Source organism: Mastigoproctus giganteus, chromosome 5 (assembly GCF_048544385.1).
Source record: "Mastigoproctus giganteus isolate SK-2022 chromosome 5, ASM4854438v1, whole genome shotgun sequence".
Lineage (NCBI taxonomy): Eukaryota > Metazoa > Arthropoda > Arachnida > Uropygi > Thelyphonidae > Mastigoproctus > Mastigoproctus giganteus.
In genome coordinates this window covers 231,318,280-231,343,607 of record NC_143579.1, presented here as the reverse complement: position 1 = coordinate 231,343,607, position 25,328 = coordinate 231,318,280, and the positions used below count along the sequence as shown (strand labels likewise).

Sequence of the window (25,328 nt, the reverse complement as noted above, 5' to 3'; positions counted from 1 at the left end):
TACACCGATTACGTTTTTAGAATAAACCGAGGACGGGGAACAATTTTCCCATTCACACTGCTCGACAAAATTAATGTTTTTCATGAATATTTTATTGCGAATAGTGTCGCTGAAGACCAATATTTTCATATAATAGACATCTGGTATGCAAATTTAGAGTATCCAATAGAAATCGATTTACCACTCTACAGAGCTCCACATTATGCAAATTATTCATGACTATAAAAACACGGGTCACAACCAAATCACTTCAATCCCGTTTTTGGGTTGCTCAGTAAGACAGCCACATCTCCAGTACTCAGGATGGCAGGTCATCATCGTTTAGATGATTCTTTGAGTTGGTGGGCCGTTGGACGACTTGGAGCTGGGCAGTCGCAGATGGAGGTGGCACGTTGGCTTAATGTATCAATGTGGCCCAAGCAGTTTCAGGAACCACAAGAAGAGCTGGTCAAGGTCGTCCGTTGGCTACGTCAATCAGAACAGAACATTATCTGGCTCTAACAGCAAGACGAAACCTTACGATATCCTGTCATCAACTGTCTCTTGAGGTTGCTGCGGCCACAGGTGAACACATTTCCAACTGGACTGTGCTAAGAATGCTGAATGTGGACTGTACGCATGGAAGCCTGAGGTGGGTATCCAATTAAACCCAAACCACCGCAAAGCTCGTCGAAACTTGTACCATGCGATTTGGAGCCCTGACAAATGGGGTACAGGTATGTTCTCTGATGAGTCCCGTTTTACCCTAGAAATAGATTCTAGACGTTATTTCATCTGGAGACAACGAAGAATGCGGTACCATCTCTCCAACATCAGAGAACGGGACAATTACGGTGGAACAGTGTTCTCGTGTGGGAAGGAAGAATGATCAATGGCCACACCCCTTTTTGAAGAGGTCCTCGTTCTCTTTTGGAATGCGGTTGGCCCAGATTTTGTTTTCGTGCAGGACAACTCCATTGCACGTAGAGGTCAAGTCGAATATCTTGAAACTGAAGATATCCAACGACTGCCTTGGTCAGCACGATCACCAGACTTAAACCTGATCGAATATGTGTGGAATGCCCTTGGGCGCCGCATTGCACGCCAACGGCCGACTCCTCGGTCACTTAGTGAGTTAATGACTGTACTGATGGGAGAATGGGATCTGTTGTCACAGAATGTTGCAGACACCCTTGCTTCCAGCAGGGTTCATCGCTGTCTGGCCTGTTTAGCCGGTAGAGGGATCATACACCGTACTGATATCATGTGACCATATTTTCGAGCATCTTGTAGGGATTTCTGGAATATGACCATTTTTTAAATTCTTATACAACCCCTATAAACATCTCTCCGAAGATTCTCGCTGGTGCATTACCGTACCAGTTTTGTCCCGCAGAAGCGGGATGAATCGCAATCGTCCATCTTGCGATTCAATACCAGCTGCACGGGTTACACCACGTTTTCTACGTGTTCCATTAATTTTGTCCATCAGTGTATTTAAAACTTTGAATCCGAGAATGATTTTACTGGGACACATATATTGGGATGACACAAAGGCATCAAAGCTTCGGGTAGAACCTTCATGACGTTACAACTACTGTCCGATAGAACAAGACCGGATGTTCAATATCTTTAAGGATGGCGAATAACCCACACGGCTAGTAGCGCCACTTTTCTGATAGTTAAACTCATTTCTAAGAGTTCACTTCTCCACTAATGGCTCTCAAGGTGTGGTTAACTGTGATGGATCCATTTACTGATTGCTCGCTTCGATAATTTACATCCATCCATCTACACATTCAGTTTTGCTGTTACAGAATCTCAAGGGTGGGGCAACCGACTAAGGTTTTGTTCGTTGTGTCATGGCTGGCAGTGACGCCAATGAGAATTGACAGAAAACAAAGACACCCTCTATTCATGCTGTGTGAGGTGTGACGACTCTTTCAACCTGAAACCCCTCTGAAAGGAAGATAAAGGTGGAAGAATACTCCTAAAATTTTTGAATAATATAAATAAGTCTTTAATAGGGCCCTCCTAAAAGTCGCTTTCGATGGCAGCAAGAGTTATGTGCCATGGAGTGCTGATAAGAACTAAAAGGGGGATGAAAAACCACTAAATCTTCTACTGATGACAATCCGTACACAGTTTCTTCAGATGGACTTTCAGTTGAATGGATGGAACAAATAATCGTTAAACCAAAACCTCTCTGAAGAGTTCCCCTTGTATACGGAATCTGTCATTATGTGGATAAGAAATAAGAGTGCCTTTGCCTCTCTGGAATGTTCGAGGAAGTTAGAGCCACGAAAATATGTCCGAAATCGACACTAGTACAGAAGATATTCGATACATCAACTTCCAGGAATGCTTCAACTCAGCTAGCACGGTCCCGGGTCAAAGACGACTGCTCAGTCACGCATCTCTTACGTCCACACAATACACAGCTCATCGGAGCAGCCAAGGATTTTCCAGCTTTGGAACTGGTGCGATTTCTGAAATGTCTGCTATTGAATCCTTAAGTGCGCTTCTTCCAGAAGGTATTTCAGAAACTTCGAAGATAAATGAAGGCAACCGAACACATAAAAGGAGATTCGAAACTGCGCTGGTGGCAATCACAATACATGCCATAGATCAATAGAGCAAGAAGCGTCTATATCGAGGGATTGGCTTCCTTACCACTTCGCGTTTCTTTATTTATGAATTAATTAGATAATTAATACTCTTCAGTACCGCGAAGAACCAAAATAGTTCTGTAAGAGTCCCCAAATTAATGAGAAAATCCATTATGGACAGCATTTACTGTTTTTGTCCACCATACGATTATAATTATGGCATCGATCCACTGCTGGCAGGAATAAACGATATTTATCGGTCTCCTGGTGGACTTTGGGTCGTTATACGCCCTCTGCCATTAAAAACAGCAACCGTGAAAACAAATATGACTGGGGAGGGTCCTAAGCTTTTCAAATTCTACTGAATTCCCTTTATCTTGGCGAAAACGAGCAATTTTGTAAAGAGGAAGTTTGACATTATCGGATAATGAAGCCACTGTTGGGTTCTATTGTTCCTCATGTGGTGTGATGTTTAGTGGGTTGATAAGGGAATATGTCAACCCTCTCTGTTACATTGATATGGTTCCCTAACAAGGAAATTGGTGATTGGCTCGTTGGATGTCATTATTGAAGGCATCTACTGAATAAAGGTTTGTAGACACGCGTGGACTACAATCGTCTAGGACGTGAATGGATAGGGGGTGGATGAATCCTTTAATTTTACGAGTTTTCGCTTATAAAAGGTCGATATTGGCTTTCTGGTGATTATAAAAGAAGCATCATTAATCTTAAAAGAGACAGAATAACACCATCACTAAAATTATATAAAGAAATGGAAGTAAAAGTCATCCTAAATATGAAAGGTATAAGAACCTATGGTACTCAGTATCTTGGGTGGGACGAAGGTTGAGATGAAAGAAGATACTTGTTGATATTAGACTTGAGTTTCTATAGATCTGTAATTTTCACGAAATACGCACGAAGAGAGGTGGTTCCATAAAGCGAAAGTTGAAGGAATAAACGAGGAAGGAGAAAAGTTGGTTCTTTGAGTTTGAAGTTGGACAGCACAAGGACTCTGACTGGTTGAGGAAGGTGCAATAGAAATAGAATGTCTATGAGACAGAGAGTGGAGACGCTTTGTAAGAGAAGTCTCATTAATTAATCTGACTGCCCTCTTTTGAATGGAGTTAGAAGCCTGAGAGAGGATTTGGGTGCACCATTTGGAACTTGCAGAGAGTTGCTTAAAAGAAAAGCAACTCCGAGAGAGAAAACGAAAATCCAGGTGTTTAGATGTAGACGAAGAAATATTTGTGATGTGTTTCTGTCAAGAGGGATTAGAAATCAGGCCCCCTAATTAGGCTAATCTTGATATGCAATCCTGGCTAGAAATCTGAGTGTCATCGAAGATGACAAAAGGAGTTCTCTTCGGACGAATGTTTGTATTAAAGTTTTCCAATAAAATTGAATGAATTTTTTTTCACTTCACTCCATTAACTCACAATGTAATAGAACACTCAACTTTTTTAATATACTTTACATATATTTTACAAGACGGGATTATCTTGTAAGATCCCTTTTCTGACCAGGAAAAAATGCAACATGGTAGAGTGCACACGGCCTCCTAAGAGCTGGCGATAAATCTTACCAGTGAAACGTTGGTCCATGTGCACCAGGGATCCTAGTTCTTTCTAGCAAAGTATGCTTCGTATTAAACAACCACCCTCATCTAAGATACCTGGATAGTGGGCACCATTCACGATGGATCCATGTACTCCTAAGTTAGACGGTCTCAGATGAGAGTAGCATGGTTTTTTTCTCGTTAACTCGGGTTTTTCGTCCAGAAATACAGAAATACGACCTCAGAACACGAAATTTTACAGACAGCATACACTGAGCAATACGGCCTTTGTCTCTGATGCTCCTACAACAACAGCCATGTACTTCTGTTGCTTGGGCCACACACAAAGGCATTCGTTGGCGTGTTGCATCAGTTATTTGGACTCATCCGACCATCACACTCGTTTACAGTCCTCCAGCGTCCAACCAGCGTGTTGTTGACCCCACAGCATTCGCCTTCAATGATGATCATTGAGGAGAAGATGCTATTGGACCCTTTTGCACCTCGAGTGTATGGCGCATCGTCATTTGGAATGCTCTTCTTTCATTCACCAAATTTCATTGCGATGCCAAAGCTGTTCTGCTTTTTATACTGCGAGGTATGCGGCCTAGTCCATTATTCATGGGATGGTCAAAATTCAGCAGTCATTGAAGGAACAGCAAGGATTTCTTTACTTATATAAACTCTAAAAGGAAGGGGATGAATCAGATTGGTCCATTTGACATCGATGGTTCGACTGTTGATGATCCTGCTCAGATAGCAAACAAACTGAATGAGTATTTTGCATCTACATTCACACATGAGGAGTTATTAAGGTTTGAAAATGGCAGAAGGTTATCAAATTGTAGCAGGGCGCTTAATGATTTTGTAATAACTGAGAGCAAAGTGGAGGAGATATTGTTGAAGTTAAACATAAGAAAGGCACCTGCGGTGGATGGGATCTATCCAGTTATATTAGAAGAGGCGGCAAAGCAACTAAGCAAACCCTTAGCCATAATTATGAGAGCATCCTTGGACTCACGGACTGGAGATGTGCAAATATATCCCCAATTCACAAAGGGGGATCGAAGGGTCACACGAATAATTACAGACCAGTTAGTTTAACTTCTGTTCCGGGTAAAATAATGGAGTCGCTGGTTAAAGATGCATTGCAGGATCATCTAGACAAGACTGCAGCAATAATTCAGACACAGCATGGGTTTGTTAAGGGAAAGTCTTGTCTGACAAATTTGATTGGTTATTATGATGTGGTTACAAAGGAACTGGATGCAAAAAATCATTTTGATATCATATATTTGGATTTCAGGAAAGCTTTTGACACTGTTGCGCATGGAAGACTATTGTACAAATTGGAGCAGAATGGTATTAAGGGTAAGTTGCTACAATGGATAAAAGGATGGTTAAGTGGGAGAAGACAGAGGGTGGTAATCAATGGGTGCTGCTCTTCGTGGACTAATGTTATTAGTGGAGTCGCATGGGGTTCGGAGTTGGGTATATTTATCAATGATATTGGTGAAGGTATACCAGACTTAATGTCCCAGTTTACAGATGATACAAATGTTGGAAGGGTTGATAATGGCAGTAATGGCAGTGTGCTACTGCAACAGGATCTAGATAATTTGGGCAGATGGGCTAAGAAGTGGCAACTGAAGTTTAACCTTGATAAATGCAAAGTACTGCATATGGGTAGAAGTAACCCCAGAGAAACGTACCAACTGTGTGGTACTACACTTAAGGTGGTAGAAAATGAAAAAGACCTGGAAGTAATCGGCATCGGATTTCAAGACTACGCTATTTATAAATAAATTCTTCTAAAGAAAAGACGATCTTTTTGCTGGAAGATAGTTATAAAAGGCAATCGGCTTATTTGGCATCGGTACATTTCTTGGTATCATCTTTGTACCATCTAGAAATTGTGCAGGCAGATATGAAGTTTTCTGAGCAATGTAGACAAGCTGCCAGGGCAGGTCATGGGGTTTTGTCAATGATATATAGGAATTTTGCTAGCAGGAAGAAGGAGGTGATTGTCCCTCTGTATAAAGCAATGGTCAGGCCACGCCTTGAGTACTGCGTACAATTTTGGAGGCCTCATTTTAGGAAGGATGTAGATTTGCTTGAGGGTGTACAGAGAAGGGCAACAAGACTGGTGAGGGGAATGAAGGAATCCTCTTACCAAGAGAGGCTTAAGTTCTGCAAATTGCAGTGGCTGGAGTCTAGGCACCTGCGCGGTGATCTGATTGAGGTGTATAAGGCCTTGAATGGGTTGAGCACGCTGAATTCTGATGGGATCCTTCCACTTGTTCAGATTACGAACCTAAGGGGGCATAAATTCAAATTAAGAAAAGACAGATGTAGAATAGATGTGTGGAAATTTTGCTTTTAGCCAGCGGGTGGTTAATTGCTGGAACAAACTTCCATCTGTCGTTGTGGAAGTTGATAGGTTAAATAAATTTAAGGAGGAACTGGACAGGCATTTGGAGGGAATGGTGTGTTTTTTTTTGGCTGATGCTGCATAAGATCATACGCTTGCTTTCTTGCATCACATGCTACTACTACTAGTACATGAAAAAAAGAGAAGAAATAATAATAGCTGGATTTCTCCACACTCCAGACAACAATTATCATCGATCCACATTCCAGACAGTTCCATTTTATAATAAAACAATAAAAAGCACCTCGTTTAAATTCATTCTTTCTGATATTATCCGGCAGTGAAGTTGGCTAAGTTCTTTAGACTTCAGTCCATTGAGACAGATCATACGAGAGTGGTTTTTATTTTTGCGCGTTTTTTTGGTGGTATTTGTCGCATGTCTGGCTTTCAACTTGTATTTCCACTAATGAAAACACAAGTTTTCTCTGTCAGTGATCTCAGTGATTGTGCTTTTACAGTGGAAGTTGCTTTCATTTATTTTTGTTTATCCATATCTTTTTCCATTATCATCTAATCTCTTCTAGAGTTTGGAAAAGAATGGTGTCTTCGTCTAGCTGTAGACGGATTTCAAGACTACGCTATTTATAAATATATTCTTCTAAAGAAAAGACGATCTTTTTGCTGGAAGATAGTTATAAAAGGTAATCGGCTTATTTGGCATCGGTACATTTCTTGGTATCATCTTTGTACCATCAAGAAATCATCTCCAGAGACGAAACTGAATCAGAAGAATAAACCTTATTTATTTTTCCTCCACTTCGAGAATAATGCACGCACACGTTTTCGTTGCACTTAATGTCTTAAACCATTATTCCTCGCCGGTTTGAATTCGAATCTTTGAATTAAGTTAATGAATATTGCCAATTTCCAACGTGAAGGATCTCCTGGAATTAAATGACCACTGGTAATGAAAAGTGGTAAGTTATGTACAAGGCAGGAATCAAGCCATTTATTACTGATATAAAACATTCATCGGCAATTGCCTGTCTACTTTGCGTCTCTATGAAATATGATGGAACCTCGCCTTTCTTTGCGATGGTTTCAGCTCACGTGTTCTTGGTGAGTGGATATTGTGATACCGAATGACACGCATGGCTGCTACAATCAGCAGTACACTTCTTCTAATCATTTAGAGTATACGTCACTGTTAGTGGATTAAAAGAAGTAGATGGTTTGCTTCAATGATCTTTACTGAAGGTCATTGAAGTAACTTTGGAACTCATCTTCTGAAACATCCTAGTGGTAAATCCTAACAGATATTTTACGGATCAAAGGACCATAACTAACAAGATTGTACGTGAACTGTTTTCAGCTTTTTTGAAAAGCATTTATAATCTGTAAGGGACGGCTCACACAGTTTTTAGAAACTATTCGTTCAATGGGGCTCTGCCTGTCTAAAGAACCAGCAGTTTTTATCGACCACACAAGAATAAGTCATTTGGCTTGTTCGATCAAAGAGGAAGTCTCGATTGTAAACACATTACGGATATTAAGGTCAGGCTAGAACTCACTGTTCGATTATAGGTGTATGTAACCAAGATGGAGATAGGATTGCGTGTTTTTCGCTCCCTAAGTGTCTCTTCTTGCAGTAAACACCATTTGCAGAAATTGATTATGACATCAACTGTGTTTCTTCTGCCTCTGTTGCAGTTCTTCTGTAAAGCAAACCCGTTTCATTTGAGTTATAAAAGCGGTTAATTACCGGGGGACTGGTTATGCAATCCTTAGTGAGGTCCATTTATTGCCAACCCACTAGGAATTATTGGCGTCTCGGTAAAGCCTGTCAAAGAAAATGAGAGACATCTAGCGGACAATGGAGTGTTTTATTAGCTCGAAAACGCCATCAATTTCACCATAGAAACCAGATGGCTTTCTGACGTCAAATGACAAGCGCCCGGAGTGTCGTTAAATGTGCTAATAAAGATAAAAGTTTATCAGGAGTTGGAGAGTTCGATCAGATACTCTAAACACAACAGTAATTATGGTGTTGCAGTAACAGAGCTGTTTTCAATTATTCAGATAAAAGCAACCATTTGGACCCAACTTTACGGTTTTCTTCATGGTCCCATTGAAATACAACTTGGCAAAATGCCCCATGTGGAGCAAGTGGTTTGGTTGTTGGAAAAAATGAAGAACCTAACACCTGAGTCTGAAAAAAAATGAAAAGATTGATCAAGAGATGAACTTGATGAAAGATCTTCAGTGGTTTGGCTTCCATACACAGACAAACTTGCCGTGGAACACATCCACAGAAATGTACACTGGAAGAAGATTCAGAGAATGGTTCTTCAATTAGAAAAAAGGTGCTAGCTAAATTATTAAAATATTGAGTTTCTCATATCCATTCCTATCATTTTAAGCAATTGAACAGCTCTTTGATGAGCTGGCAACATGGTACAGAACACTTATTCAGCACAACCTCCCCATCTGAGAGGCTTCTGTAGTTTTGAATACTGGATGATAAGTGGTTAAGCAAAATCTCCAATACCCTTCTCTCCATCTCCAAAATCGGTTGGCTTCACAATCCATGGAATGATTTCCTGAAGTCTTATTTTAATCTCAAAGGACATAGCAACTATGGTGGTGGATGTACACTGAATGGCTAATTTATTAGGTAAACCTGCCTTTTTCAAGAAAATAGTGCTCTTTCAGTAACTTTCACCTTCAAAGTCACTTAAAAGATTTACACGAGTTTGAACATGGCATGGTAGTCAGTGCTAGACCCGCCTGGATGAGGATCTTTGATGCTGTAACCCTGCTGAGGTTTTCAGATACGGCTGAGTGTTTCAAGTATGTTGAGATTGGTCCAATAACCAGATGACGTCCAGCCAACCCACTTGTGCTATGAGTTGGAATGAAAAGGGCAGGTTTATCTAATAAATTGACCATTTAGGGTACATAAGAATATCCAATCCATAAAGAGCCTGATTTATTTGGTCCCCTTTCCGGCCCTCTGCTTATTGGTGGAAAACATACAGCTTGACGCAGTTAAATATATATTCAGATTAAATTGCAAAATTAGGTACTATCGATTGATGAATATTTATTAAGATATAATTTGCAGCCTTTGGTCAAAAAGGAAATGCTTTTAGGTTGCTTAAAAAGTTCACTGATTAACTTTTGCATTCCAACGCGTTTCCTCAGACTGATAATTTTGTTTTTTTATGACAAGAATCATATGGATTATGCACACTTTGATTAGTCCATAAATTAATTTGGTTCCAATTAGTATTTTATTAAAATGTCTTAGATTAGATCCTTCTATTCATACTTCAGAAAACCCATAAATTCATCCACAAGTTTACATTTCTACAATTTTGTATTTTAATTAAATTATTTAAATAAATTTAAATTTTAAAGAGGTTCCTCTTTTGCAGAAAATCGATCATAGAACACATGCCATTTACAACATTACATGTGGCGCAATATGGCCTATGTTTCTATTGCCCTCTGCGCCACCTGCATGGTACCAGGACCAGTACGCCCACCAGTTTCCTTGGAATCTATCAACCAATGAAGGAAACTTAGCCCAGGAGAAGAAACGCCTGTGGTCGGAAGTCTTCAAACTCCAGCAAGCCGCTGGTCAGCAGAAGCCAAAGTGGTATCACAAAGAAATTCATTCCAGATGTAACGTTCCTTGATTAACGTACCCTGACTTGGCTCACCCCCAATCTGGAGACCACCTTTATGTTCACAGGCCATTGATAAATCAAAGATCGACTTAGATAAGAACTCGGCATCGTTGAAGATGGCACTTGTATCTGCGGGGAGACTGAACACTAGAGCCATCTTATGGTTGACTGTGTCTCATATCTTGATCTCAGGCAACAACTTCTGGAGTGCAATTTTTCAGCCCTCCAGCACTTCCATTCCCTAATCAAGACTAAGGAAGCTTTCAACGCCTTCGTTCATCACTGCACCTACTGTTCCCCCTGCTCAAAGCTAGAACGCTACACCGGTCAATCGCCTGGGTGGACTACTTCGACCTTCTGGAATGGATCTTCCGGTCTCTCCTTTTGGACATTGGGGTAGGATCTCTAGTTCTGCTGGCACTGACATTCTAACGTGCGATTTCGTCACTGAAATCTCATTGGCCCAGTGGCTTGACAAGCCTTTCGGGGTAGGCCTTTGCATCTACTGACGCCTCTTCTCTGACTGTGATATCTAGGCCCAAACCCTAATCTGAGGTCTGCTCTCACCCCTTGAGGGACAGAATATTGCTCTCTGCAGACCTTACGACCACCTCTTTCCTCCTCTACTGCTCTGCCTTATTGGGTTTCTGCTTTCCTCATATCATTGACGTGTCTCAGGGACATTTCTCGTGGTTTTGTGGGGAATAACTTGGACCGCTTACAGATACACGCAATGTCCACAAAAGTGTTCACCAGTGAAGCAGCCTTCTTGATGATCGGTGCTTCCATATGTGGACACGCGTTGTGTGGCATGTAGGGAGGCACCTGAACCTTAGTTCAACTTCACCATAGTTCTCTATGATGACACAAAACTGTGCAAAATGGCCAGAAATAATCTAGTGTAGTGTATGCATTGTTGTGTTGTTTAATTTTTTCTGGCCACTTTACTAGTGGGAAGTATTGATCACCAGGAAGGCTACTTCCCAGTACCCGTCCACGCCACGAGGAGACGAGCCACAACTATGCACGTATTATTGAACCAAACCTACGAGTGCCCGCAATCCTGTATCCCCCATAGCCTATGCCCAGCAAGTCAGCCCCAATGGGCTGGGAAAAGAATTAAAATGAAATCTTACAGAAGACGACCACCAGAGTCAATGCAGCAGCTAAACCAGAGAAAGGATTTTACATTTGTATCACTAGAAATAACGATGTTAGGTGGACTTAAAATCATTGTCAAACTATGTTGTGACTGAAATCTAACTACAGTCCTGTCTAGATGGTCCCACGTTATTCCTTTTATCTGTGGTAGCACCATGGAAACGCCATGGTACTGCTACAGAAACGTGCGGAAAGAGACTGGAGACAGCTCAGAAGAATGGTACGTACATTCATCAATCCCAACAAACACTGTCAGCTAGGAGTTAAGGGAGAATAGAAGAGCGTGACTTTATAGCAGCATGGGAATGCGCCAGATCATACAACACAGCCTGTAGTAACTACTGTCAAAGACATGGGTGCAGAAGCTTCTTGAGGAAACACAAATAACTTAGTAGAAAGATTTAAAAGGTGTTTTAATAAAGATCTTAAAAGAAGGTACAAATTTTTCCTGATCAAAATCTAGGGGAAATGTGAAATGGAATTATTGTGTACAGAGGGAATTACTAATTAGATTGGTAATAATTAGCTGATGGATAGACTGAAGTTCAAAAGGACTGGAAAGACTTCATTGAGATGTCTACCACTTGGAGAATTGTAAATAACTTTGATTTGATTAATGAATTGGAGAATATCGTTGTTAATGAGATTGCACTCAGAAATTAATTAAAGGTATTGTCCTTCTGGTGTGCAGATTGTACCAATGATTTACCAGACGGAAGTAACTGAGCAGATGCTGAGATCGGAACAAGTTGGAATTAAGAAAGGAGTTAAGCTATCCAAAAGGTTTTTAGCCAAAATATTTCTTATTTAGAAATAAAGAGTGGTCATGGACAGCGGCGTCCAAAGCCAAAGAATCACCCCACTAGCAGCGAGAGTGGATTCTTGGAGTAAGAATTCCAATATCTGTTTTTCTTAGTGTCCCAAAACTTTTGATAACGTAGTGTGCATTAACGGACATTGTAATTCACCGGGACAAGTGTTATTTCCTTCACAGCACTCAAAGCAGATAGATGATGCTACATCACCAATCTTCGGAATTCTTTCTTTCCAGCCCGGTCCTGTTTTCCCTCATTGGAAAGATATTAGCCCGGATTTAGCAGCGAAAGCCATTAGCAGGGACAACTTAAATGCATCCCAGCTGATGAAACGAGTGACGTATTACTCGTTCTGAATATTAATTAAATTGGCAAGGCTCTCCCAGTGGCGGATGTAATGCAAGTGGCCTGTCCGACACGGTTCCCCTAATTGGCCTGTCATAATTGAATACCCTTGTCGCGTCAACCTGAACTTTGACATTACTTGTTTCCGCGCTACAAGGGAATGTTTGGAGAAGAGATATGACACGACCAGATTATGTAGAAATTTCTGTCCAAGATGCTCTGATTGGATTTGTCTTTTTGTCACCAACGTGACCTCTCCCTTTTTTCCTCCCAAGATATTTAATAGATTTTAAGATTTGCTGTGAATCGTCAATGGGTTTCCATTTAAGATCCAGATCTTTTAATCACTGGAATGGAACATCTTGAAGCCCAACTTTACTAGGAGGTTTTATAAATAAACGAACGTCTTCTTGCTCTCGCAGATAAGAATAAAGTGGACATCCGAAATGGACCCTTCTTTTTCTTTCTCTGGCTGCACAGAATATGGACCCGAATCACATGAGGATTTATAAACTAATTGGAACACGGTATTTCCCAGCGGGTTTCAGGAAAAACCGTAAACTGACCAGCCTTTTCTTCTTCTGTCGCCTTTTCGAACACCCCTCTTAATCCTGGAATGGATGGAAGGCCAGTAGCGGAATATAGGACGCCACAGAGTTCCGGCTATTTCTGTAATAGGATTACGAACAAATCTCTTCAGTGTATTTCCTGTCAGCCTGCAAATCAGAAAGCAATGCTCCCAGAAAGGACTTTTGCTGGTGGGATGCAGCGTTCGCTAAAGCCCTACGGAATGAATGCCTCCGCCGACGTATTGTCGACGAGGGCTTAATGTCAGCGCGCGGAGAAATCGACACATGCACGTAAGCGCCGAAGATCTACTTCCTCCGAATGCGAATGGATACACGAAGTCTAACAATCCGGCGTTGTTAGGAATTCTGTTATCTGCAAGGTCAACAGAAGATGCACCACTCTTAAAATACCACGAAGAATGAAACCAATGGCAATTAGTGATCGATCCTTAACGTTTAAAGATTATTGGTTAATCTCGTGTCCTCTTAACCAGCTGGAATTATAACCGGCGACTAAAATAACAAAATGCTGCCCATAAGAAAAGGGACGGCCCCTAATTCACCGTGGCACGCCAAGGAACCACTACAACTGAAACTTTTCAGCTTCGACAATTGCAGAACTCACTCAGACCGCAATGAGAAGGCGTAAATGGAAATTTCAGGGTGGCCGGAAACTGTCTGATTGCGTGGCTCGGGGATATTAGCTCCCCACACACCTGGGGGTGAGGTGAAATGCAACACGATGACAGGTTGGCGATCAGTCACGCTCTTCTCCTTTTGGAAAGTTGGGACTTTCAAAACCGCGTGAAATAAAGGAAGCGTGTATGATTTTCCACTTCCCACCAAAGCGATTTCGAACTCTTTGCCCGGAAGCAATTACATCCCGAATTAATCTTATTACCCGCATGCACTTGCACTCCATTCTCACGGGCGCAAATAATTTCTTTACGAGTACACGAGCTTTCACGCCCCCTGTCGGTCGTTTGAGTCTTGCTGACAGTGATTGATATCGAGGGTTTTATTTCATGCATTGCAGTGGTCTCTATAAATGGCGCTGGAATTGCTGTTGGTATTAATAATAATGGAACGAAGAGGAATATTTTCTGCATCGGCCAAAAATTAAAACAAATGAATCCTGAATGTCCCATTCCCACGAGTAACCATCCAGTTCTGCTTTGAATTCAGCCACACTCACTCCTTAGCAGGACTCCAAGATTTCTGGTTCCCCAAATGGAAATGCGTAACGTTACAGATTTGAATTGTTTGTGGTTAACAATGGCTTGAACTGTTTACCATTCTTCCCAAATCATCAGCGAAATTTACGCCTTCCTTTGGATACTCTTTCCAATCTTATTAGGAAAATTAGAAAGAGAAAGGGTCCCAATACTGATCTTTGAGGGCTACACGTGTTACAATGTTCTATCCCTGAAGTTTAATCATTTTTAACAACCTTCTGTCGCCGATCACTTAGCCAACCTAAGATCTCACCAGTAACTCCAACGTCTTCCAGTTTGTATAGCAGCTTTCCATGAGGGATGCCATCAAAGTTTTACAATAGTCTAGCTACGTAATTTACAGGAGTTACCCCTTTACGAATCCATGGTGGGATGTATTGCGCTGAAATCTTCAACCATAGAATTAGCACTTCTCCAAACCTTAGGGATCGTCCTGGAGTCTAACGACTCTCTCACACTGAATTCCAATGTTTTTACAATGTGACCCACACCATAGGGATCCTTCTGGCGTCTAATGACTCTCTCTCACTGAATTCCAATGATTTTACAGTGTGATCTAGACCATGGGGATTCTCCTGGAGTCTAATGACTCTCTCTCACTGAATTCCAATGTTTTTACAATGTGACCCACACCATGGGGATCCTTCTGGCGTCTAATGACCCTCTCTCACTGAATTCCAATGTTTTTACAATGTGATCCAGACCATGGGGATTCTCCTGGAGTCTAATGACTCTCTCTCACTGAATTCCACTGTTTTTTCATGCTGACTTTTTGTATTACCATTTTCCGATGGAGTTTTGTCCTCTTTAAACTCCATATCTTCTGGAGAAACCCTTCGAACTAAGAAACTGTTTTAAAAATCCTAATCTTCAAATATTCTTTTAAACCCCTTCTTTATAACTCCTTATTTAGCGATAATTCATCATTAATGGCATTTAAAAAAAAAGTACACCGCGTTACCAAAAGTAAAGAGACATTAAAAGTAAAGACCACAGTTAACTTTCTTTTCAGCGTCTGTTCGTGACATCAACGAGGTGAAAAAGTTGCATCTCCAAAAGTAGGGCCCACCATTAAGGGAAAGAGCCCACAATTATCTTTAGAATCTTTAATAAAATATGCGTTCATTCGCTAAACAACCGTCGCTGTAATATCCACCAACCGTTATCCAATAAAGGGGCGGGGTCCCTCGCTCGCATACCCCAACGAGATATCCAGAAGCCCCTCAATTGTTTTGTTATTTATTCACAGAAGAAAAATCGATGCATCCTTGGTAGGCGTGCTGTCAGCGCTGTAATAACACATCCAAGACATGTTATTAATATTAGCCTCCCGCTGGGGGCCAACGATAAACTGCTTGTCAGTCTGGCTCTAAACACCCGTTAGAAACACGCGACTGGCTTTCTCCACCCCCTTCCCTTAATACTCGTAAGTAGTCTATAAATATTTATTATTTCATTCGAGGAGAGATGCAGAGATGGAGGAAGATCAATGGAAGACAATTTCGGCTGGAAGAACAGATATAACGATGGTGGTTGACGTTAGAGGGTATAATTCATTAAAGGGAAATAAAACCAAACAAATTCTATAAAAAGAAAAATATTTTAACCTAATCTTTAGTAGATACGGTCAGCTCCAACTTGCGCTAAAGTTAAAGAGCACATCCCAATGTCTTTGACATTCCAGGAACAGTTGATGAAGCGTTGATATCAAAAGAGATGCCCTGGTGGGTACACCGGGTGGAAGAGACTTGGGTTCGAGTCCCATCAATGACAGTAGGGATTTTTATGCGCCTTTACACAGCGTGGCCGAGTTAGTCGGTCTCAGGAAGAGAGCGTGGTTTTTCATCCAGGAAACTCGGGTTTTTCATCCAGCTAACAGAAAAATCAACCTTAGAAGACAAGCCTTAGTTGTCGATGCTCCTAATATCAAACAAACTGGAATTCCTCCTAATTTCAACAGAAATATTAAGTGGGACCGAGTTGAGTACAACCAAGGAATGGTTTTTGTGGCTGGAAAGCTAACCAATTTAGCGATTATTCATGCAATCAGACCCAAGCTGTCCCTTAGCCACTTTCTCTCCTCCCACCCCCTGTTCGCAATCAGCTGGGGTAACGAAATTTCCACGCAGCGCGAGCAGGGACATAATCTCATTGTGAACACTGTCACTGCGCCCGCCCTGAAAGCTGGGCGTGCAGAAATCGTCAAATCACTGCACGTGCTAAAACTTCCTCCCGGGGATCCGACTTGATTCCCAAACAAAAGGAGAAGGGTGATTAGGTTTTCTTCGTCAGAGGAGTCCATTACCGCGAACACAGCAGGGGCCGGCTACGTCCACAAAAAAAGACTTAAGGATACCGAACGACATGCCCGTTGTGATCGATATTCAGAAAGGGGGGTCGAAGCTCGCTGGGCGATGAATAATCTCTGCTCAAGAAAACCGCTTTGAGACGCTGGAAGGAAAAAACTGTCACGTGACCTGTAAACGTGGACCGGGCAGCAAATCTCACGCACTCCAATGGCAGCGTGTAGAATGTCTTCCATACGCAGCCCCGATGGTTACTTTTGACCTTTAAGAGATGTAATCCGGAGATATGAGTCCTGGATGCTTTCTGAACGCATATTGGTTGTCACTTAACAGATCGAGTATCCTCGCTGAACTTATGCAGACATTTTTGCTGGAAGATGTTCTTCAGAGATGCACGTAATCCATTTTTTTGCATTTCGAGCAGACTGTTTGGTCTCTTAAGAGTCAAGAATGCCAACACACGCGAACATAAGCATTTAAGGGCTCTTAGGAACGCCCACTTCAACCTTCGACATGTTCGAGTAGATTTTAGAAGACCATGCGGGTTTTCTGAAAGCACTTCAAAAGATGCTTTCGTTTATGGACGAATAAATAAAATCATTTAATGAATCTGCGATGGAAAGCCATCATTAAATCTCGCACGTGATCATGATGAAGAATATTTCCGGTTACTTTTGGTTGGGTTGTATCACATTAAACAACATTCGAATAAAAATGGCATTTTTGGACCAACGTCTGCTTTCTTACTTGTTAACCAATCACAATTTTTCAACTGGAACCCAATTAGTGGCTTGAGGATGGCTGGTGGATACAAAACTCATCCCCTCGCGTGATGCCTGGCAACAGATCACCGGGGGATATGAAGCGGAGGATGAACATCCCAACGAGCTCATTATTTATTGACCCAGACGTCAAACATCCCGTCAACACTCGTGTTTTATCCCAAATCCCACGCGGCCATCCCACGTGGCGGAGGTCGGGACCTCTTTCCGGATAATCGCATCGTGCGTGATGCGAGAGTCGGTTGCCATGGTTGCAACACCATCCGAACAACCGAACTCTGAGTTTAACGAATGTTCAACAAAACTGAAAATTTTCTGTGGGTGGTTGAAAAATGTGCATCGCGATACTTCGATAACGATACTCGAATCCAGACGGACTGTTTTTGGCAGGGGCAAGCCCCCGCAGTTGAAAGACCTCTTTGTTGAGAAATTCTAAAATATGAGATGTTTACTCTTCTAGTGACATATTTCAAAGGACGGATTTTGTTATAATCTTTCAATGGATGGAAAAGAATTCAATGGAAAAGAATTGAGTCGCGCGGATATCTTATCTGGATGTTTCTGTGGAAGTGGGATATCCACTTTCCGGGAAGAACGCTATTGTATTCAGGGATGCGTAACTTCACCCTGAGTCGAGAGTTCTGGGTTCTGTGTCGCGAATAATGGAAGAGAAGATCTGCGCTGTCTTCCTCGCGTTGTTCCACAATACAAGTGAAAAGAAATCAAAAGAAACCTCCATCTTCGAGGAATCTCTAAAAATGAAAACAAAGGAATTTAAAAATGAAGTAAAGAAAAAAGCGGGTGGTACTCGCATCATAACAATACCATCCATGCGATGAAGTGATTGGAAAGCAAGAGTCGATACGCTGGACTGTTGGTCCACATTGAGTTCAACCTAACTAATTCCAGTAGTCACATAACCTACAACCATCCTCTACTGTAAAGGAGAGTTCACTTACCACCGGCCTGCACAATGAGCAGGGTGATGTAGAGAAGCAGCTGATGTCCACTCCATCCACCCGAACATCTGGGAACCAATCCAGGAGTCCAGACCACCGCGGAGGAACGCATATTCTTGGATTTTCTTGTGGCACCGGCAGGACGAACACACTGGAATGTCAGCCAGAGACGAGGGGGCGCATGCTGCACGCGATGTCGCTTATATCCGTTCTAGTAGTGTTCGGCACGTGGTACACACCGCGTTCGGAGACGCGGTACTGAAGGAACGGACCATCCCGCGCGTCATCTCCACGAATATCCAAGACGTCCAGCTACGTGACGAGGTCCACACACTTCCGAAACATCGTCACTGCACTTCGGGATCCCTCCGAGGTTACGAAGAAACGCAGAGGGGGGAGACGGAGGGGGGGTTCGTACGACTGCTTAATGAAGACGTTCGACGAATAGCGAAACGTGCTCGCGCCTTTTCTAACGGCCGCTTTTCTCCGCTCTCATGGCGGAAGTGACACGTGAGAGGGTGTCGCGCGCACCCAAGAACGCCTCCCGGTAAAGCGCTCTCTCTCTCTTTCCGCGGCCGATGAATCGGAGTTCGACGGTGGCGCTCCCTGGCGGGCGTTTGGGAAGAGTCGGCTTCGCTGTCGACCGGCGGTGTCGAGTACACTCCACCTCCGTATTTGTCACACGACGCTACACACGTCGTAGAAAATGGCATTCTTGTAGCGGGGTGGTCGGGATCGATGGCAGACGAAATGGTTTATTTGAATATTGGGTTTCGTAATGACATTGTTCCGCACCAGGGGGAGCGAGTGCTGTACGATCACTAGCGAAATTGCCCTTCACCGAAGAGCCGGCATCTGGATGTCAAATTTCGAGTCTGCTGCCCCAACAAGCAGTAAAATGTTGAACTCAAAGAGGAATTCGTCTCCTGGAGTAAAATAAACCGACCATAAACAAAAATGCCAGAAGGTGGATGCAGACGCATTTCGTTGTGTTCTTACTTTAATAATGGTTGGAACAAGAACTACTTCTACCAAACTTAGGACATTGATTCTTTTCTCTTTGTCCTCGATTTAAGGGTGTACCGGTCCCAAATCCAAGTTGGGGCATTACTGGAGGAATTTTGTCTTCGTGGGAAGCACTGGTGGTATAATCATAAAGGACGACGAAGAAGAAGAACTCTTTATTATAACCTGACCTGATTCGAATCCATCAATCACCCACGAGGGCCAGATTCATCTAGAAAAACCATGGAACCTTCAACGAGGATGAGGGCTTTTTTACTCTCGGGTTTTTGCAACCCTTCAAGGACTCAAGTATCTCTTGAACTGCCAAAAATTCCTGGACTTACAAGTAGCTTTTGACAGAGCTGGTTAAAAATTTGAAACTTTAAATCAGAATCGAAGGCAACCCACTCGCTATTCTCAACCAATTTCTCAACAACAGGCAAATTTTTATTAAATATAAATAGATTGGAAAGCAGTACCACGACCTCTGTCGGCATCCCACAAAGGAAGGTTCTTTCCTCATGGTTTTTTGCCACAGCTTTAGAACCTTCCTCGAAGCATCCAAACTTCCTCTCATATGCTGATGATCTGAAGCAGCTCCTCGTATGGGATGACCCAGGAAAAGTAGATGCAGTCGCCTTTGAAACGCAGAACGTCCTCTTTGAACTCCAGGATTATCTACGACGTCCGGGGCTAAAGTTGAATCCTCAGAAAGCAGCTCAGATGACCTTCACAAAAAAGAGGACAAAAATGAAATAACTCTAAAAATCAAAGGGACCGTCATTGAAAATGTTCACACAGAGTTGGGGTTGATGTGGGAGGACAGACTAACCTCCAAAGACCTCCTCAGTATGACCAGGCTTAAAACGCTAGCGGTTCTCTGGAAAGATAAGAAAGAGAAGAAAGAAATTAAGAAAAACGAAGTTGACGAGGCGAATGAAAACGAAGAATCATTAATACATGTCTCACAAGAAGTGATACTAACCATTGAAATGGTTGAGACAGTCCCTTTTGGAGTCAATAAACTTTTTCCACCGATGTTGCAATGTGATTATTTAAGCTGCGGAGAAAGTTTTCTTTTGGACCTTGATGAAAGCATTCGCTGCAACAATGACAAAACTGTTGGTGGGAAATCCTATGGTGATTGGTCTGGTGAATCTTGGACCATCCTCTACAGTCAAAAGATATAGCCGACGGTGATAGATCTGGTGAATATGGTAGATAGTCCAAGATTTCAAAGCCACACTCATGCAGTGCATCTTTGACAATGGCAGACTTTTGACCAGGCGTGTTGTCCTGGTGGAACAAGACACTTGCTGAGATTTCCTCGGCGTTTTTCTTTGATGGTTTCATGCAAACGCGTCTGTTATTATGTGGTATACACATTCCGATGAGATGTCTAAGACGGTGGAAATGTACCGAACTATCACTCCTTGATCACTCATCATCAAATCATGCACACTGACAACAAATTCTGTAGTGATGGACGTTGCAGATCTTCCCCAGCGTGGATCACCTTCCAGGTGGAGGAGTTAAAGGTACTCATTAATATAGTGTTGGGCCATTTTGCTTTGGAAATATCGTGTATTCTACGTGGAAAAATTTTAATATAAAATTTGAACTGTCTTTCATTGGACCATTCTTCATGGAGGAACATTTCATGCTCCTTGAGTGATGAAGACGGAGGAAATCTGCTTCTAACTCTCCTCTTCAAATATTCCCATAGTGGCTCAATAACGTTTAAGTCTGGTGATTGTGCAGGCCATGGCATATGCTTGGCTTCAGTTTCATGCCCCTTAGACCAAGACTGGACACATCTGGATGTGTGTATTGGAGCATTATCATCTTGAATCATGGCACCATCAGATGAACCTGGTCACTCAGCATATCAAGGTAATCGGCAGTAGTTCGCCCTTTTAGGGTGATGACAGGACCCAAAGAATGCCAAGATATTGCTGCCCAAACATTGTTGACCCTCTTCGATTTTCTACCACAATTCGTCCTACCAGATTCTGTTTTTCCATACTTGGTGAATGCAGAGATCGCTTTGGATACAGTTGCTCTGGATACATTAAACAAATCAACAGTTTTAGTCAGCGATGCCTTGACAACAACAACAACAACACACTGTTTGTTTTTAAATACTCCAAACAGGCATTACAAAAACACCATTTTCAAGTCGGGTGTTTCCATTACTTTTTCTTTGCCTCTTTCAACAAACGGAAGAAGTTCCTTAAAGACATTTCAACGATAAAGCATCAATCACCCCCCAGACCCCTTTCTGTTCTCATTCCAAGCTTCACGTGAGGCGTGTGAAGCCGAATCAAGGGAGATCGACCCGGAATGCTTCGAAGAGCTTAACAGTCGGTGTGGACTTTGCCACAACAAATTGGCTTAATTCTTCTACTTAATTAAAGACTGCATTGGCGAGAAATGCCGGCCCTTGACAGGCCTTCGATATATCAGGATTCCACGAAAGAACCCGTCTCCTAAGGCACTACAAGGTAACTTGTGGGTAGGGGGAGTCCCTCTATCAACACGCATTCTATGACTCTAAGTAATACCCACAGATTACCGGGGATGAATTGAGGAAGATAAAGAAACAGTGCGGCCCTCCTGGTAGGAGGTAGAGACTGGATAGAAAGCAGAAATAAATGAAGCAATGTTAGCCATTTTAAGCAATCGTTAAGAATACACGCATGCGTATCTCCAAATTTGAGAAGAAAATATTTGGTAGCTCCCCAATGAAGGAATGTAATATGCGAGACCTCACACTGTCATCGAGTACTTAGCTGTCAAATGTGTTCCTCATCCACCCTGCAGCCTTGATCTTACACCCTGCGATTTTCCTTTAAAAAATGGCTTCCACCGAGCTTTTGAAGAATGGCAGAAACGTTGGAGTAAGTGGAGTTGATCAATGAGGACTACTCTGAAGTGGGCCATCAAAATATGGATGACTAATAAAGCCAATAAACAGCCGGAGATAAAAAAGAAATGGCCCATCAGTTTAAATCTCTAAACAGAGAATCTGAAACCTTAAAAGAAAACCTTTTGAAGATTTCAAATTCCCCAAAGAATTCCAGAAATTTCTTTTTGGTATTTAATTAAAAATTATTCTAACTTACGTTTGATTCTTTGTGGAGTTGCAAATGATGAAACTTTGTAAGACATTCCGACTTGATTTATTAAATTATCTCCTCTCTTGTCTAAGTGTGCAGCACTTAAGGACTCCAATATAAATAATAAGGAGGGATGAATGAATGTTCAAGTATCCTGGAAAGAAATGCGTATCGATTATACGTAGGGGAAGATAAAAATGGTGCCTCGCACGCATAAATTTGGGTCTGGGGTGTCACGCTATTCTTCCTTTCGAAATTTATTGCCAAAGTTGTGGGAACGTCTTGAACCTTGGCCACCAACAGAAGCAGCTGGTCTGGCACGAATAATTTACTGTTCATTTAGAATTAATTCTTAGAGGGGAGGCCAAGAAACCTAATGAGCTGCAGGAAGTTTGATTTTCTTCGGAAATAAAAGTTTTCTTCTTCTTCTCTCTTTCTTTTAGTAGGAAGTCGCGTTCTTACTTCCCTGTAGATTCACAATTTTCGTTTCCCCCTCATCCTCTCAGAGCAGGAGTGCGGGCCGCATGCGACCTGCACGTTGTTCTTTTTAATTTTAATTTTTAATTTTATTATTTTAAATGCGAAATGTAATGAACTGCTTTAGAAACATTTATTGGTTAGTGGACACAACCGGTACTATATTTAAGCGCATGAGCAGATTATCCTTCTTTAAATCAAGAGGTTCTCAAACTTTTTTATTGAGTTTCCCTAAAGAAGGGTGGTTGAGTGGGAGAAGGCAGAGGGTGGTAATTAATGGGTGCTGCTTTTCGTGGACTAATGTTATTAGTGGAGTCCCCCAGGGTTCGTTGTTGGGCCCATTGTTGTTTTCTGTATTTATCAATGATCTTGATGAAGGCTTAATGTCGAAGTTTGCAGATGATACGAAGGTTGGCAGGGTTGTTAAGGACAGTAAAGACAGTATGCTACTCCAACTGGATCTAGATAAGTTGGGCAAGTGGGCTGAGAAGTGGCAACTGAAGTTTAACCTTGACAAATGCAAAGTACTGCATATGGGTAGAAGTAGCCCCAGTGGAACGCACCAACTGTGCGGTAGTAGACCCAGGGTGGCAGAGAATGAAAAGGACCTGGGGGTAATTGTGCAATCAGACATGAAGTTCTCTGAGCAATGCAAACAGGCTTCTAGGACAGCTCATGGTGTCTTGTCAATGATATACAGGAATTTTTCCAGTAGGGATAAGGAAGTGATTGTCCCTCTGTATAAGGCAATGGTCAGACCACGCCTTGAGTACTGTATACAGGTCTGGATGTACAGAGAAGGCCAAGGCGATTGATGAAGGGAACAAAAATTGCAGCGTTTGGAGACAAGACACCTGCGAGGTGATCTGATTGAGGTATTAAAGTCTTTGAATGGATTGAGCAAGATCATTGCTGATTCTTCCTCTTGCTCAGACCACACACTTTGGGGGGGGGGGATCAATTAAAATTGAGGAAGGACGATTGCAGAATAGATGTGTAGAAGCTTGCCTTTGGCCATCGGGTGGTTGATTGCTGGAACCAACTTTCTTGAATAAATTCCAGGAACTGGACAAAAGCCATCATAAAAACAACAAACTCCCATTGAACAAAAAACTGAAATGTGTCCCCCAGTGAATACCGTTTAACTAAATACACTTAGAGTTTCCAAGCAACGTTATTCATGGACCCTTCTCAATAAACTATTAAATTTTATGTTTTCCAAAAAGATAAATAAGCTATGGTTTAATAGGATCATGGATTTCGAAACTTGGCAATTCTCTTGCTAGTATGGTATCACTTAAAATCTTTCGAAACAATTGACAACGAGATACGTGTAGACTGAGTTTCTCTCTTGTTTATCCCTTTTCTAAATAATAAAAATAATTATTTCCAATTTTTAGATACATCTTATTGAGTCTCTGCGAAAGACTTGGGTTTCTGTAAGCTGCGAATATAATTATGTTAGGAACCGCAATGCCTTTTATTACATTTAAGCGAAAAAATAAGTTTAATTTGTTGTTTTTCTAATAGAAACTCTCCCTTTTTATCTGCGCAGTAATAATCTATTTCCTTCTGCTTTTTGTTTTGCTCCGCGCTGTAAAAGACCTCGGCAGATAAGGCAATATAAATTTCCTCCGACCTCATTACCACTGTCCTGTCTTTGTAGTGTTTGAAAGGAAACCCATAACCGTATTTTATTTAAAACGTGTCGACACCGCAACGCCAATGCCTTCCTCTTTACAACGATCAAAACGGGCGTTTGCATTTTTCCATCTTTTTTCTTAATTACAACATTTAACTTTGACAAAAAAGAAGGGATCTTCTTGAGTCTTCGCCAATGGAACACAAAACTGACACTTAAATTTTATAACCTCACGTTTCTGTAAAGAACTGTGACCGCTGATCTTATGTAGCGAGTTTTACCAGCGCAGTAAAAGGGCCGGGCGTGAAAACGTTCAGATAGGAACCGAATTATTACGCCGCTTGTGTAGTTTAAGGCATACAAACTCATAAATAAGTCTGTATGGCAGAGATACCAAAGAGACATTGAAAACATTCGCTCGAATCCCCCATTAGCTACCGGCGATAACCGGCGAGTCTGTCTCAGCGCGTGAGTAGTTGCCACAGTTATTTTGAATAATTACCACGTTATTCTGTAGGAGGAAACATTTTATCCAATACAATTCATTATATTTATTTTCTAACGCAGCCAAACAGAACTTTAGAGATCTTTATTGCAATAATAATCGATACAAAACATTGCCATATTGCCCTTCACGGCCACCAAGCCAGGGGTTCTTCGAACATCGGAACACCTTTATAAATGCTATTGAAGAAAATAAAATA

General features: G+C 41.8%; 1 protein-coding gene across 1 annotated transcript in view; it reads right to left on the bottom strand.

Moving 5' to 3' along the window:
* LOC150086266 (uncharacterized) overlaps window positions 1–18,773 on the bottom strand; it is a 66,873-nt gene extending 48,100 nt beyond the window's left edge. Inside the window, exon 1 of the mRNA XM_090373794.1 lies at window positions 18,382–18,773. Within this exon, the coding sequence (XP_090229920.1) occupies window positions 18,382–18,493 (112 nt within the window). The 5' untranslated portion in view covers window positions 18,494–18,773. The remainder of the gene's footprint in view (window positions 1–18,381) is intronic.
* Window positions 18,774–25,328: the final 6,555 nt, after the last annotated feature.